Source organism: Anabrus simplex, chromosome 2, assembly GCF_040414725.1.
Source record: "Anabrus simplex isolate iqAnaSimp1 chromosome 2, ASM4041472v1, whole genome shotgun sequence".
Classification (NCBI taxonomy): Eukaryota; Metazoa; Arthropoda; class Insecta; order Orthoptera; family Tettigoniidae; genus Anabrus; species Anabrus simplex.
Genome location: NC_090266.1, coordinates 743,913,455 through 743,931,329, shown reverse-complemented (window position 1 = coordinate 743,931,329; position 17,875 = coordinate 743,913,455). Strand labels below are relative to the sequence as shown.

Here is a 17,875-nt window from a genome sequence, read left to right as displayed (position 1 = left end):
GTGATTTCCGACAAAAGGGTAGCGTTACAAAAATGTTGCAAAGTTTGGGCTGGGAAGATTTGGGAGAAAGGAGACAAGCTGCTCGATTAAATGGTATGTTCTGAGCTGTCAGAGGAGAGATGGTGTGGGAGGACATCAATAGACGAATAAGTTTGAGTGGTGTCTTTAAAAGTAGGAAAGATCACAATATGAAGATAAAGTTGGAATTCAAGAGGACAAATTGGGGCAAATATTCGTTTATAGGAAGGAGAATTAGGGATTGGAATAACTTACCAAGGGAAATGTTCAATAATTTTCCAATTTCTTTGCGATCATTTAAGAAAAGGCTAGGAAAACAACAGATAGGGAATCTGCCCCCTGGGCGACTGCCCTAAATGCAGATCAGTATGATTGATTGAACTTCACTGAAGTGATAGGTTTTGGTTACTTCATCACGGTTGATTCCTTTCCAGTCCTAGCCCTCTCCTATCCCATTGCTGCCAGAAGACCTGTCTGTGTTGGTGTGACGTAAAACCAATATATAATAAACGAGTTGCTGTCAAAGCAAACTGGTAAAGAATATTATTTCATTGTTGTCTGCTAAGCTTGTATTCTGAGACAAAGGCAACCTGCAGATGAAAACAAAATGTTGAGGAATTTGGAGATACTATGTGTTGTCTTCATCATCATTTCATCCTCATCATGACGCGCAGGTCGCCTATGGGAGTCAAATAGAAAGACCTGCACCTGGCGAGCCAAACCCATTCTGGGATATCCCGGCACTAAAAGCCATACGACATTTCATTTCAATGGATGTTATGTATCTATGGGTATTACATTTATGTGATGCATAATAAATAATAATGGAGGTCAACATGGAAAAGAAAAGTTCTAAGTTGTGATAATATAAACAAATCCTGTTAGGTCAGTGTACAATTTGTTTACTCTCTCTCTCTCTCTCTCTCTCTCTCTCTCTCATACCCCTGTAAAATAGTGGCAACTTTGTGAACTCAACATGTAAACTTCCATTGCTTGATTGTAGTATGATAACCAAGGTCACTACAATGAAAGATCTGGTCTGGTATTAACAACAATCCAGTTCCATGTCACAGTGAGAAAAACATACCACTAGTAATAATATTATTATGTATTTAATGTCCCTTCAATTGCTATTGTGTTCTGGAATTTTACTCTGAAACAGGGTCCTTTCACATGACAGTAAATCTACTAACCTACATATCTTCCATTTAAGCACTCTTAAATCCCAGCTAACCGCACTGGGAATCAAACCTATGACTTTGTAAACATATTTGTAAGAAAGAATATTACTCTTGCTAGACTCTCACCTCCCTTAAGCTGTGAAGATGATGATCGATACTGGAAAGTATCCATGTCAATGACATCAATAACAGGACTTGCCACCAGAAGAGGTTCCTGGAGACCAAGAATGACATGTATAAATTTAAAAGAGGCATGAATTTGTTCTCTAATTGTTATAAAATATTTTTAAACATGTGTTACTGTACTTTAAGTGCAATAGAGATGAGGGAGGATTTTCTTAACCACAAGTTTTAAAACATGCAGTACATTAACTGTCACATAAGTATGGTTAACATACTACTTTCTTTAACAAGGAACAATACAAAAATTAAGCAAAGACTGCAAACATAATTACTATCTCAGGATGCAAGTTGTTTGCAAAATGTATATAAAATCTACGTCATAATATAATTAAACGTTTGAACAGGATTGTACCATAAATGCATCTCTCACCTTTACTAGAGGAAATCTATTTGCAAGGCTGTATCATTACATCCTTAAATGTAGTGGTGGAACATGATAAATTACACGTGAAAATTGAATGAATTAATTTACTTAAAATATGACATATTTGTCAAGATCCTATATCAGTAATTTCATAGTTAGAAATACCAACTGACCAACCATGGTGTGGGTTAGTGTAGTCACATCCTAGTTCGTGAACCATGGGCAACGGCTGAGTGGCCTAGTAAGTGGTCCTGAGATTCGGGATACCAGTTGCTATGGAATGGGAGTGGGCATCTCAGAGATATTCTGAGTCATAGCCCTCATTGTGCTCAGATGGCTGGGACTATACAATCCACCTGTGGTCTCTGACCCGTTAGAGGAGACATCCTCACTTGGACTATGTTTAAGTAGGGCAGTATCCTGCTTCATGAATTTACCGAGCTCAGAACATTTTAAGCAAGCCTCGGACCTATGGGAGTAACAGAGTCCCACTCCCATTTGACAGCTGAGGGACTCCTTGGAAACAACTTGGCGAATGAAATGGAATTCAATGGGTAGCTATCAATATTAATGGGGCTTATGGGAGAAACAAAGTAGAACTGGCTGAGTTAGCAAAGAGGATACACATGGATGTGCTAGGAGTTAGTGATATTCAGGTAAGGGGAGATAACGAGGAAGAGGTAGAAGATTATAAAGTGTACTTGATGGGCATTATAAAGGGAAGAGCAGAGTTTGGGGTAGGACTGTTCATCAGCATGCAACATACTTTCTGTTAGGCACATAAATAAGTGAATGATGTGGGTAGATTTGGCAGTTGGAGGAATTAGGATGAGAATTGTCTCAGTGTATTCACCATGTGAGGGTACAGATGAAAATGAAGTTGACAAGTTTTGTAAAGTATTGAGTGACATTGTGGTCAGGGTCAACAGCAAGGATAGGATAGTCCTAATGGGCGATTTCAATGCAAGTGTTGGAAATAGAACTGAAGGATACGACAGGGTGATTGGTAAATGTGGGGAAGATATGGAAGCTGATAGGAATGGGAAGCGTTTGCTGGACATCTGTGCTAGTATTGGTTTAGCAATTACGAATACATTCTTCAAGCATAAGGGTATTCACCGCTACACATAGGAAGCTAGGGGTACCAGATCCATAATAGACTATATCTTAACCGACTTCGAATTCAGGAAATCTGTTAGGAATGTACGAGTTTTTCGCGGATTTTTCGATGATACAGACCACTACCTGATCTGTAGCGAACTAAGTATCTCTAGGCCTAGGACAAAGAAAGTGAAATCTGTCTGCAAAAGAATCAGGGAAGATCATCTCCAGGATGAGGAAATTAGACAGAAGTACATGGATATGATTAGCAAGAAGTTCCAAACATTGGACAGTAAGCAGGTTCAGAATATAGAAAGTGAATGGGTGGCATACAGAGATACTGTAGTGGAAACAGCAAGGGAATGCCTAGGAAGAACTGTGTGTAAAGATGGGGAAAAGCGAACATCTTGGTGGAACGATGAAGTGAGAGCAGCTTGTAAATGTAAAAAGAGGGCGTATCAGAAATGGCTCCAAACAACGGCTGATGCAGACGGAATTCTATGCAGATGAAAGAAACAGAGCAAATCAAATAGTTGATGAATCCAAAAAGAAGTATTATGAAAATTTTGGTAATAACCTTAAAAGGCTACATCATGCAGCCTGGACAGTAATAATCTCAGAAAGGGAGGGAAAAAGGAAATGAACAGTATTTTGGGTAATTCAGGTGAACTCATAATAGATCCTAGGGAATCACTGGACAGGTGGAGGGAAGATTTTGAAAACCATCTCAACGTAAAAGGAAATCTTCATGGTGGTGTCGCAAACAACCAAGCTCATGGGGAGAAGGCAAATGATGTTGGTGAAATTACGCTTGAGGAAGTGGAGAGAATGGTAAATAAACACCATTGTCATAAAGCAGCAGGAATAGATGAATTTAGACTTGAAATAGTGGAAAGGTGGTTATGTTTCATAGATCTAGAGAAAGCATATGACAGGGTATCAAGGAAAAACGTGTTCACTGTACTGGGGGACTATGGGATTAAGGGTAGGTTATTATCAATCAAAGGCATTTATGTTGACAATTGGGCTGCAATGAGAATTGATGGTAGAATGAGTTCTTGGTTCAGGGTACTTACAGCGATTAGACAAGGCTGTAATCTTTCACCTTTAATGTTCGTAGTTTACATGGATCATCTGCTAAAAGGTATAAAGTGGCAGGGAGGGATTAAGGTAGATGGAAATGTAGTAAGCAGTCTGGCCTATTCTAACGACTTGGTCTTAGTGGCAGATTGTGCCGAAACCCTGCAGTCTAATATCTTGGAACTTGAAAATAGGTGTAACGAGTATGGTATGAAAATTAGCCTTTCGAAGACTAAATTGATGTCAGTAGGTAAGAAATTCAACAGAATTGAATGTCAGATTGGTGATACAAAGCTGGAACAGGTAGATAATTTCAAGTATTTAGGTTGTGTGTTCTCACAGGATGGTAATATAGTAAGTGAGATTGAATCAAGGTGTAGTAAAGCTAATGCAGAGAGTTCGCAGTTGCGATCAACAGTATTCTGTAAGAAGGAAGTCAACTTCTGGACGAAACTATCTTTATATCGGTCTGTTTTCAGACCAACTTTGCTTTACAGGAGCAAAAGCTGGGTGGACTCAGAATATCTTATTCACAATTTAGAAGTAATATACATGAAAGTAGCGAGAATGATTGCTGGTACAAACCGGTGGGAACAATGGTAGGAGGGTACTCAGGATGAGGATGTAAAGGCTAAGTTAGGAATGAACTCTATGGATGAAGCTGTATGCATAAACCAGCTTTGGTGGTGGGATCGTGTGAGGAGAATGGAGGAGGATAGGTTACCTAGAAGAATAATGGACTCTGTTATGGAGGGTAAGAGAAGTAGAGGGAGACCAAGACGATGATGGTTAGACTCAGTTTCTAATGATTTAAAGATAAGAGGTATAGAACTAAATGAGGCCACAGCACTAGTTGTAAATAGAGGATTGTGGCGATGTTTAGTAAATTCACAGAGGCTTGCAGACTGAATGCTGAAGGGCATAATGGTCTATAATGATAATGTATGTAGGGTTGTATATATGTTAGTAGAGTTGCTAGATGTATGGTTTTACCTAATTTTGTTCCACACACACAGAACGTTCCTTTGTTCACAAAATACATTCTCTATTTTCAAATCTCATGCTTTAGACCAGGGGTTTCCAATTAGTAACGGCTCGAGGGCCACATTGGAAACCTTATGTATGATCGCGGGCCGCACTTTAATAATAGGCCAATTTTCGTAAAACTCTACAAATAGAACAGAGGTACCAGTATGAAATAATGTTCATAGTTCAATTGAAATGAAGGTTTGATAATTTTAATTGCTCAAAACACTATTGTACATTAGCATAAAGGAGTGGAATTAAAAATTAACACTATTATACCCAGGACAATTGAATTCTGAAGAAGTGTAGCCAACAATGACAGTTCATTTGAATTAATATTTGACGAATGACAAAAATGAAAAAAATGCCTTAAGAATAACTGAAATTAATAATGTAGTCAAAACAAAACTTAGAGAAGGACAGTTTAGTGGGAGTAGTGTGGTCGATCAGCTGAATCTACCAATGAACGAATGTCTACATCTAGCTCTGTTGTTGCTAATCGCAAAAGATGCAGCAAGGAAGAATCTGAAAGTCGACTTCTGTATTGATTTTTAATGAATTTCATAGAGGAAAAACCCTTTCACATGTGTACCGGTACGTGCTCCCAAACATTGAAGTCATTTTAGTCCAAATTGTCTTAATTTTGGGTATTTTTCGCTGGGTAGCAGTTTAAAAAAACGTGATCCCTTTTCTTGTCTTGTCTGTAGGAACGTATCGGCTTGTAGATCGCACAGCTCAAGTTGTAGTTATGGTTCTTGTTCCTCGATTGCAGCATCAAGAGGATTCACGTAAAGTTGTGTACTGCTTTTCAGAATTTCAGTTTCCTTGAATCGTGTGTTGAATTCTTCAATGATCTCTTGAATGTGTGAACTGAAATCTGAAAAATGTATGGTTTCTTGGTCCTCCTCCGCCGCTAATTGTAGACAGCAGGGGAAGTGAGTCAATTCATTGCTTTGTAAAGAAAGTTTGAAAATTTTCAATTTGTTTCGAAATCCATTAACAGTTCCCAGCATATCTGACACCTCATGGTTTCTTCCTTGAAGACTCAGGTTGAAGGTGTTAAGGTGATTCGTCATGCCTGTTAGGAAAGCTAACTGCTTAAAAAAATCTGGGCTTTGAATTTTCTCTTCTATTTCCGAGGTATCTGACGGGACAAACCTATTAAGAAATTCGGGGATTTCCTTGCGAATTGCAAAAAAACGCTGAAGGCACTTCCCTGCACTCAGCCACCTTACATGGTTGTACAACAGCAAGTCTTCATATTCTGCGTCAATTTCCAGCAGAAACTGTTTGAATTTTCTATGCAAAAGGGCTCTATTTCCACCTCTTAACATATTAATAATTGTAACCACAAGTTCAAAAACGTCCGTTTTCTTAATTGATTTCCCACACAACGCTCCCTGTTGAATGAGACAGTGGATCATTGGACATGTTACGCCATTTTCTTTTAGCAATCCCGTCAGTCCTGTCTTCACACCTGCCATCGCTGGCGCTCCGTCTGTCACAATGGCTGAACATTTACTGAAGCCTCCAACTCTGTCGACAGTTACTTTAACAGCATCATAAATGTCCCTCCCTTTTGTTGTTCCTTGAAGAGAAAAGACATCAAATAGCTCCTCTTTACTACTGAAGTCTTCGAAGATGGTGCGTACAAATATTAGTAGCTGACTGACATCTGACTGATCAGTGCTTTCATCAAGACATAGCGAGAAATATGTGCTTTCCTTAACCAATTTAATGACCGTTTTTTCTACTTGTTCTCCCATATCAGTGACCCTTCTCTGTACTGTTTGGTTGGTAAGTGGCACTGATTCAAATTTCTCAGCCATGTTAGCATCTCCAAAAGCCTTTGCCATTTCCACAGCGCACTTTTTTTTAACAAGACTGCCTTCAGTGAAGGGTTTTTTGCCTTTGCAAGTTCAAGCGACACTGCATAGGAGGCGTACAGAGAAGACGACTGATTTTGTAAGACTTTACTAAACATACCGTACCTGTTTTAATTTCTTTTTGAAGTCTGCAACCAGTGTGTGTCGAGCTTCTTCCTTATATGCTGCATACTTTTTCTAGTGCATTGTTGAGTAATGTCGTTTAACATTGTACTCCTTCGGCACAGACACTATTTGCATGCAAACCACACACTGAAGCTTCCCACTGTTGTTAGTAATTAAATAGTCACTCTCCCAGCTTTCGTTATATATTTTGTTTTCATTTTCAATTTTGCGTTTCACTGAGCTTCCGCTCATTTTCTATTCACGTAAAATACGCAAGCACTTTACATTCAACACTAAACAAAGCCTCCAAAATGGACAGTACGGTAACTTATGAAACTACACTACACGTCAAGCAAGCGCGACTGAGTGTGTGGAGAAAAGAGGATAGAATAGACTAGAGATGAAACTCAATGATAAATTTTGGTACCAAGCCACACGCCGCTAGTAGTTTCAGTCTCTCATCCGAGATAGCGCCACAGTGCGCATTTTGTACACTATCTTACCGTGGTGTGGAGACAGGAGGAACAGCCAGCAAGCGTTGCCGGGCGAGTCTATTGCTGCGTCAGTGAAGGGGATGGAGGTCAGTGGAGGGGCCCACGTCCGCTCTTGCCGCATCTTGCACTGTGAGATAAGGCGCGTCGCTCGTAGAACACCTGACTTAATTCTTTATCAACCTCGTTTGCTCATTTTTCTGTATCCTTTTCGGACCATCCACTTGCTGTTATGAGTGTCTTTTATACATTTCATTAACATTAGCGATTGCAGTTCTGTTTCTGTGGAGTTGGGACCGGTTTCACATGAATGTGAAGATTCTTTGTATCAAGTAGGCAGTGCATTTCTACGAAAACATTTTTATACTGGTTGGAAATTGGAGTTGGGCAATACGATTCTTTTTCAAGAATCGATTCTAACGATTCATTCATACATTTTGAATCGATTCTTACGATTCGTTCACAATTCTTTTCCGGTTCTTTCGCGGCTCGTTCAAGCCGGACGGAGAAAGATTCCAAAGACCCATAGATGCGTGAGAGGTTTCTTCACTAGTCACTACTCTGTGTACATACAACATATCACCAGCAACATTAAAGTATACCTACTGAATCTCTAATTGAAATTCATTTATTGAATTTTGTCAAGCAACGTAATTCGTAATAGTGGATTTTACCAAAAATTATAAATCAGTAGGATATACAAAATAATTATAAATGAGTCGCTCACGTATTTTGAAATTTCGTAAGCTCACGGATAGTAAACTGGCCTAAAACTGAGGGAGGGGATGGAAATCAACGTCACGTGCCATAATGTTACATCATCAAAGTATATTCCAGTATTTATGCCGTCATCCAGGGAATCGAAAATGATGTAAACATACAACATCATGTATCCACCCCCGGTATCCACGTTGATTGGAGAATGACCGGGATACTCTCGAGCGCACGTCAAGGGCCACGTGTTGATGTGTGGTGGTCTTCTGTCATTAACTCGCCTAATTGTTGCCAGACTGTTGCCGGATACGACTGATGTCAACATGCAGATGAAATGCCATGCTGATATGGATTACGAACCAAATTATATTCACTATCCGCGAGGAATAAACAACAAGCGAGTAACTTATCACATCTGAATATTTGACATCTCGGAAAATAAATAAATTACGGAAGGTTAGTTGATTTGAGGTTATGTTCAAAAGGTACATACGTAATAAATCAATCACAACCACATATAAAGCAGCTGTGAGCTTGCATCCGGGAGATAGTGGGTTCGAACCACTGAAGATGGTTTTCCTTGATTTCCCATTTTTACACCAGGCAAATGCTGGGGCTGTACCTTAATTAAGGCCATGGCCGCTTCCTTCCTACTCCTAGGTCTTTCCCATCCCATCGTCGCTATAAGACCTCTCTGCGTCGGTGCGACGTAAAACAAATGGGGAACTCGTTTGGAAAGCCAATATTCAAGAAAATTAAAATAAACTTTACCTAATTATAAACTGATAAAGGAGAACTTACTTCAAGTCGGATTCCACCTCTCTCTCTCTCTCTCTCTCTCTCTCTCTCTCTCTCTCTCTCTCTCTCTCTCCCTTCCCTCCTTCCTCCCCTCTTTTTCCGGGAGATAGTGGGTTCGAACCCCACTGTCGGCAACCATAGAGATTGTTTCCCGTGGTTTCCCATTTTCACACCAGGCAAATGCTGGTGCTGTACCGTAATTAATGTCACGGCCACTTCCTTCCCACTCCTAGGCCTATTCCATAGTCGCAATGAGACTTATCTGAGTCCGTGCGACTTAAAGCCAATTGTAAGAAAAAAAACAGGCAAGGAAGGCGGGTTACTTTAGGTGGTGGCAAGAAACAGATTGTACGAAGCGAAAATGTAAAATTTTGTTTCAACTCTGTCTTAGATACTGTAGGTGACCTGTACTGTAGGCCGAAAATACCTTTCATAAAACAGCGTGAAGGCGAAGTCATAGGTGTTTTAAACGTACGTCCTCACCTTTACCCTCATCTCTCGCTCGCAGACTTCGGGACGGATCGGTAATGGTCGCTGCCAACTTCGAGCGGAGTTGGCTACAACCACAGACGATTCCAAATTCAACGATTCACAACAAATCATTTGAACGACGATTCATACTTACTCGTGCGACTCCAAATTCTACGATTCATTTGAACGACTAATCATCCATACCGCGAATCTATTTACACGATTCTTTATTTTGAATCCTTCAAGTGAACGATTCATTCATGAATCGACCCAACTCTATTCGAAAATATGAAAGAGTTGAATGTTGCACATAATTTATGTCTGCATGACAATTCAAACGTTTTTATGTCAGCATTAAGATATGTATGACAATATTCAAATGTAAGTTACTGAAAAATATTCCCAAATGTTTAAATATCGATTTAATATTAATTGTGGCAAGATATACATGCAGGTGAAAATTTTATCCATACGGAAATATGTGCTCTCGCAAGAACGAGGGTTTTACATTTTTTTTAAATAAAATAATCTATTCAGATCAAGTGAATACTTAAAAACAGGAAATAATATTAAATAATGAATTAGTTCCGACTTGGGATAATTTCTTGAAGGAGCTATGAAATATTTTTTGGTACATTTTCTTCAAATTTCTTAAAATATATATATATATATATAATTTTTTCAAAGTTTTTGGACACCCCTGCTTTACACCATTGTTCGGTACCGTTGTTAAAAGGTGAGTGGTAGCCTATTAGTCAACAAGTACAAAATATTCTGTACTCTTTCACTCTGAACACAAATCACTTATCACTACCAGTTCCATTAATAAAGGCACCATATCCCCTGAGAATAGTGTCCCTAGTAGTGTACTAGTTTTAGTTTATATTTCTTATTAGTTATTAGTTTGTAATAACTATTTCACACTATGTATCATTATTTATTAGCCAATATATCCTTGATGTCTTCTTTCATTCATTAAATGACTGTGGTGTTTTGCTCTTGTGCTAAAAGGTAATGAAATGACACCACTTTCGAGAAACGATTACTGTGAGGGTAAAGTTGGCTATTACTTTGAGATTCTTAGCAACTGGAGACTCCTACACAAGCCGGCAATACCTTGTCTGTATGTCCAAACAAAGTATATCCCCTATTTGTCAACTGGAAATGTGGCAATGCTACATCTTACACACTGATATAAATGAACACAAATCTGTACATTTTACATTAAGGAGATCCTTTCAGCACTTTGGATTTTAGAGACACCAAGGAGCCAGAATTTTGTTCCGAACATTTCTCACAATTAACATCTTTTCATTGCTCTTTGTGGTATAGCCGGTAGTTCACTGATTTCATATTTTGATGCGAATTTTAGTACGGTACACTCTTAACAACAGTGGCTGTTGAGCAACTGACAAAGGCAACTGCTCGTTGTTCGGCTCCTTGGCTGAATGGCCAGTGTAGTAATCTTTGGTTCGCACAGTCCCGGGTTCTATTCTGGGCTGAGTCAAGGATTTTAATCTTAAATGGTTAAATTACCCACGCTCGGGAACTGGGTGTTTGTGTTGTTCTCAACATACACCACAAAAACACACTTTCCTATAAACAGCAGATGCCACTCACCCTCTTTGGAGGGTCTGGTTTATAAGGGCTGAACCAGACTGGCAATAGCCACACAAAATTATTTATTGTTATTAGCTGCTTTTGAGATCCAGATCTTCATACACTCTACTCAAAGTCTCATATAGCTTTCTTTCACCCACATAGTACAAACTTATTAATCAAAGTTATGTTGAGCAGGGGACTGTTCACTCTACGCCCTCCATCACTGAGCAGGTTAGATTCACATTTCAGAGATCACTTAGTGAAGAGTGGTAATACTGGTGAAAAATAATTATTAGAGATAGTTTGCTCTATTGAGCCGTATCCTGCCGGCCCATATGAAATATTTAGAGTATTATTTGACAAAATATATATAAAATTCATTCATACAATTCACAGTCATAAATGGTAAAGTACCGGTATTGAATCCCAGATAGCTGAGACCGGATGTCTATGGAGATATCGTGTCGCTGGAAGTTGCCTAACACTTCCTTCTGACCGTGAGAATAGGTTGGCGTAACCAAGCGTGGGCAAGATTCGGCACGTGCACTAGATGCTGAATAAGCATTATTTTCAGCCAATAAGAATGTAAGGAATCGGCAACCATGGAGCCGACATCGCGCCAAGTCTCAGTTCCAGGCTGGCAAACGTGTACAGTAGCTCATGTTAATTTCTGGCATTCGTTGGTTTTCCACAGATGTAGAAGTGATATATATTCAGAAATATGATATTATAATTAGAGGAAAAGATTTGCGATTATTTGAGCTGTGTTTCACAAATGTATTGTAATTTATATTGTGTCATCAGACATAGCAAGCTTTCTGATTGGTGGTTGGTTTAGACAACCGGGAACCCCAGAATTGCAACGGCGTTACCGAAGCTTCCTCAGTAACCCAAGCTCGGAAGAGCGTCACTCTGTTAGAATAACTTGGAGACTGTAGACGTGACTCTGATAGGATTGTTTGGAGAGTGTGGAAGTGTATTTTGATCGGACTGCTTAGACAGTGCAGGAGTGTTATATCAGTAATAGCATATTATTTCAAACAAGTGTTTGTTGTGTAGCTGGAATATATAATTGTTCCAGAGAAAACTGCAAATTAGATTATTGCACAGTGTAATTTCAACATAGACGGTGAGCATTAGCCGCAGTGTAACAAGTGCAGGAGACACGTGTTATTGTATCACACATTCGTGTCGGTCGTGTTCGTGAGGAACTATCGTAGCGTACCGTGTGCCGCTATCAAACTGTGTATACCCTTTAAATTGGAGTTATAATTATTGAGGAGTCAGTGTGTTTGGTTGATTTGGTCAATAAGGGTTGATTGGCACGTATTGCATTGAGCGGTGAAGAGATTTTCATCCCAAGGTTTTGTGTTCCAGTGTAAATAACTTTTCAGGAAGAAGATGGCTTCGCATATGGAAGAAGGAAGTGCATCTCCACGTGTTGAAACTGTGATCGTCATGGTGTAATTTCTTCATACAGCAGGGATGTAAACTGCTACCATGTATCTCGAGAGTTGCCAGAATAAGTTAAGACGCATGTATTTATTATGGCATGTTATATGAATTATGATAAGACACTAGGGCAGTTTAGATAGGGTTTTTATTAAAGTAAGCCTGACGGCATGTGTTTGATTCAATTTAATGGTGTTGTAAATAAGGATATGAGAATAATGCATGTACTTTTCATCTTCATTCTGATTTACGACTAGATAGTGGAGATAATAAGGGATTTGTTAGGATTAGTTGTTGTTTATTCATGCATGCTTAATTTAGTGTAGGATATTCCCATTTTTCTTTATGAATATATGCTAGGGGAATTAGATTGACAAATTCATCTAAATTCAGAGTTAAATACTTACTTTGTCATTTTATTTCGGTTATTTAGAGACACAGATATAGCTAATTGCATGACGCATGTATTACAGGAGCTGTCCGAAGTAGCTGCATAACAGCGTTGTAAGAATAGGATCTTTAAAACTAAGTTGGAAACTGTTTACCCAATGACTTGCACGGGAAATGAACCGGGTCTCATAGTGTAGAAGGCCAAGGTGATTCATAAGTGATATGAGATATAAGAGTGCATGCTGAATTATAGTGTAGGCCGATTGTATGCCTGATCTGCGAGAGAATATTGTGCAGTAGAGATGTACCTACCAATTGTCTTCTGAGTGTATATTGATATCAGAATTGACGGAATTAATTCTAGACTAATGAGTCTGATGTGTGTTAGATGGTAAAAGCATGCTAAGAAGGAAGGATTATACGTGACTTTCCGTAAAGACGGTGACAGACGTTATCTCATTGCAAGCTGATATGTTGGCTGTGTTTTTATTTGACCGTGCGAGTGAGATGTTATTTCCTTGTGACAGTCTTGGGAGACAGAATCCCAACTTTAGCGCAGTGTTGAGTTCAACATTTCCTTTTAGCTTGCAGCCTACACGGAAATATATGACGGATGACCGCGCTGTTGAGAGCTCAAATGAAGCAAAAAAATCAGAGTTAAATACTTACTTTGTCATTTTATTTCGGTTATTTAGAGACTCAGATATAGCTAATTGCATGACGCATGTATTACAGGAGCTGTCCGAAGTAGCTGCATAACAGCGTTGTAAGAATAGGATCTTTAAAACTAAGTTGGAAACTGTTTACCCAATAACTTGCACGGGAAATAAACCGGGTCTCATAGTGTAGAAGGCCAAGATGATTCATAAGTGATATGAGATATAAGAGTGCATGCTGAATTATAGTGTTGCCCATTGCTTTCTACAAGATATTGATGGCTATTTATATGTTTTTCCCTTTCAGGATGATGTTGTATATTGTTATATGTTGTTTGAATACCTTGTCTCGTTGTTTTAATGGGGATCAGCCCGAGTGCTAAATTTTATTGATGGTCAATCTAGTTCTGTCTAGATGCTTTGAGGTGAACCGCGATTCACGTAGAATCTGTGTAGCACGTAAGACCTTTTCTCATTATCCAATGTAAATAGAAGTGTTTAGTGTTGCTCGTTTGATTTGTTGTACATATAGCGTAGGAAATGCCCCTAGTGTTTTGCATAACTCATATAAGGTCCCATAGCGTCTTCGTTTTTCTTTTCATCGTAACTTTTATTTTATTGTAACTTTATTTAACAGTAGTAGTTTGGCGACTCTCGAATTGATTAACTTCATAACCGTATCGTTGTGATGCGTAAGTGTGTAACTCCATGCGAAGCGAATTGAATTGAATTAACTACATATCAGTGTATGCGTACACGTATGATCACATATCTCTTGAACCATGGACTTATAAGAAAATGATCAGTTTGAAAGTATACAAGTATTCATGTTGTGCTTGATACTTTATTTCCATTTTGTTTCTTATATAATTGATGTTGTAATGTCCAGATTTCTTTTACTTTGAATTTTATGATGCCATTTTGATATTTTGCTTTAATTTATTTAACTTTTAAGTAGTATGATTTGGGGATATTTATAAGTAAATCCATCTTACCCCATATGTTTGTTTCTCATTCGTGTTATACCTCCATTATCCTGTCATTTACTTATATTTTGAGTAGAACTTCGACTTTTATCCTGACCCAATCGGCAACCAACCCACTTTCTGCCCAACCCTGAGTTAGTCGGATGTTCATACAGGAATGGAGGCATCGTCCTAGAGGGAATTTACCTCTGGGTACGGTACACTATTGTACTGATAAGAGATGCCGGTTTAATATCAGTGGTTGATATTCTGTTTATATAGCATTCCCAAATCACATAAATCCCATTGTGCAGTAGAGAGTTCATAACAAGAAGGGAGACGCAAGTAAACATGGGACCAAATATAAATCGTCATCTAAGGATGAAAACCTTGAATGTCTGATTCAACTAATTTTACAGAAGAAGCAAAAATCTGTTTTTCTTTAGATTAAAAACCTCTCTCAATAGGTGCATTGATAATTACCGCATTCATGCGAATAATCCCTGCGTATTTTTTAACAAAATTTGAGGCCCGAAGTTGCGGTACCGGTATGGGTTTTATTTGCGTCAGGGTTGTCAACAATGCTCCTGGTTCACGTAGCTTTCGATGTTGGGTGTACAGTTAAGCTTTGTGTAACTGTAGGTGGAAGAAAACTGCCCCCATATGTCATATTTAAACAGTAAACAATTCAGACTTTTAATTCAAAACTGCCTTTACATTTTTAAAGAAAAGAATGTGTTGGTCCAACGCTGCTAATACTGTAAGATAGACATAATTACGCCAGATGATATAACCACATTCTTTTCTTCGGTGGTCCACATCTTCTAGAAGGACTACATTTTCACGTGATAATCAAACATTACCTGTCAAATACACGGAAATACCCGTCTCAAAAGCAGCTTCAACCAGCACATCAACGTCTTTTTGCATTGGTTACATCAAGATAATATTTTGGATCAATCAACTCAATGAAGATAATTTTATAACATTTGCCTTTTCTCTTAGCCAATATTTTAGCGCCGGAACGCAAAATATAAACAAAATTCAATCTTACGTTTTCAACCATTCTAGTCTATTGAAAACTTATGTTGACAACTGCCCCAGCAAGTATATGCTGAATTTACTATGAAGAGGATCCACCTCAGTACCAGACATGTACCGTTTTTAGAATTTTATATGACACAAATTTTCTTTTGGACAAGATTTTAAATTTGTTTACAATGATTTTAACATGTGTAGTATATGTCATGTCCCAACATGTCAATGTCCTCTAAACAATGTTTGTTTTAAGATTAAATTAATATGGCAGATGATGCTCAATAAAAGAAGGGCGAAACATGTCCCAATAAAATTTAGATTTTCTATGTTTACTTAACCATATAACGTGGTACTAATTGTATTGAATAGGTGGGGTAATAAATATACTCCTTTTGTAAACTGAGATCGCTGTTTTCAATATGGAACAAAAATGAGATTGACGGTTTGTAAATGGTAGTATGTTCCAAGGTATCGGTAGAGACATGGTATGGAGTGATATTAGTAGACAAATAAACATGAGTTGTGTTTTTAAAAGTAGGGAAGATCACAATATGGAGATAAAGTTGTGATTCAAGAAGACAAACTGGGGCAAATATTCATTTACAAAGAATTTTGAAATTTATTGAACATCTCCCTTGGTAAATTATTCCAGTCCCTAACTCCTCTTGATATAAATGAATATAGTTTGGCCTTCATTAAGGTACAGTCCCAGCATTTGCCTGGTGTGAAAATGGGAAACCACGGAAAACAATCTGCTGCTGGGGTTCAAACCCACTATCTGTCGGATGCACAAGAATGTATTAAAAGGTGTGTAAAACACTAGACAACAAATATAAAAACATTTGCACTTGGGTCCAGAAAAGTATCATCAAATTATTTGCAGATCACTCTCCTTCTAAAACAAATGACAGCTGAAGCCTTGTATTTCACACCAGTGGGTTATTAAATATTGTTTTCTGATCACACTCTTTGATCATGAATTATTTGAAGGTTACACACGGTCATGTGCGAGAGGATTACTTGGACCGTCATCGGCCACGTTATTTTATGCATTTATTACGGAAACATATTCTCTTTCATTTTCAAATTGTGTTTGCAGGACACCAGTCGATGTTTGTTACTATTCAACTTCAACATCCACTTTGAGTTTGAATATCGATGAGCACGAAAACTATACCGAATATGATCATTCGCATACAATATAATCACTGGAATGCATAAATATCTATAATGGAAAAAATAACCCATGCTTAATTGCTCGTAATAATGGATGTATCAGTGATAGGTTTCTCGCTGTAACCGAAGGATAATACACAGCTCAGAGCTGCACGCTCCTAACCAAACGGACAACTCGCCCGGTGACTCATACATTGAGAGCAAGACTGATCATAAGGTAAAAGTTCTGGAAACATGTACAAGATGTACAATCTGCAATGTTCAAAGTTAGTTCCACTATATATTCTATATCACTCAAAAGAGGGAACGAGCCAGGCTGAGTTGCTCAGATGGTAGAGGCCTGACCTGATGAACCCAACTTGGCTGATTCGATCCTGGCCCAGTCCAGCAGTATTTGAAGGTGCTCAAATATGCCAGCCTTATGTCAGAAGTTTTACTGGCATGTTGAAGAACTTCTGCAGGATAATATTCCGCTACCACGGTGTCTCCGAAAACCATAAATGTAGTTAGTGGGACATAAAATCAATGACATTGTTATTAAAATAGAATGATATGAAGGCCATGATGCCATATTTGGCCAGTGAAGAACATTAAGTATATTACAGTATTTGCAATCTGTGAATTAAAAAATATAACATAGCATATGAAATATTTGTAGGACTTAACCACTTCCATAAATTGTGATTTTTGTTTATTTCTCAGTGCAGTAATTTTAATTTCATCATCAATCTATTGTTAACATTTGGTCAAAAGTTGTCAATTGTTGCTTAGATTTTATTTTCTAAAATAAATCCATTAAACAATTGTTTTTCAAAGTGTGATTTGATAGAATTTTATGATGTTCTTTTGAGAATGAAAATGACATTCTATTTTTAATTAAGTTGCTTCTTTTCTTCAGGTCTAATTCTGTTATATGTTTTTTTTTTTATCATGTAGTTTCTAAATTTATCTAATCATAAATTAGTTTTGACAAACTGAAGAACCTAACAGTTATAAAATAACTGAGTTGAAAGTAAAATGAAATGGCTTCAAGTATCACAAATTAAATTGTTTGTCAGAAGCAAATTTTTGTCAAATAATTACTTGTTTATAAATTTGTCACTTTGTACCTTTCTATGGAGAAGTATCCAGTTCGTGTGGACTCTTGTGGACTGGTTATCAGTTCTAGCAGGAGCAAG

At 38.0% G+C, this 17,875-nt stretch overlaps 1 protein-coding gene across 1 annotated transcript in view; it reads right to left on the bottom strand.

The window, feature by feature from the left end:
- The window catches only part of LOC136863674 (polypeptide N-acetylgalactosaminyltransferase 16), a 249,248-nt gene that overhangs the window by 121,685 nt on the left and 109,688 nt on the right, over positions 1 to 17,875 (bottom strand). The window contains exon 8 of the mRNA XM_068226032.1: positions 1,326 to 1,413. Coding sequence (XP_068082133.1) covers positions 1,326 to 1,413 — 88 coding nt within the window. The remainder of the gene's footprint in view (positions 1 to 1,325; positions 1,414 to 17,875) is intronic.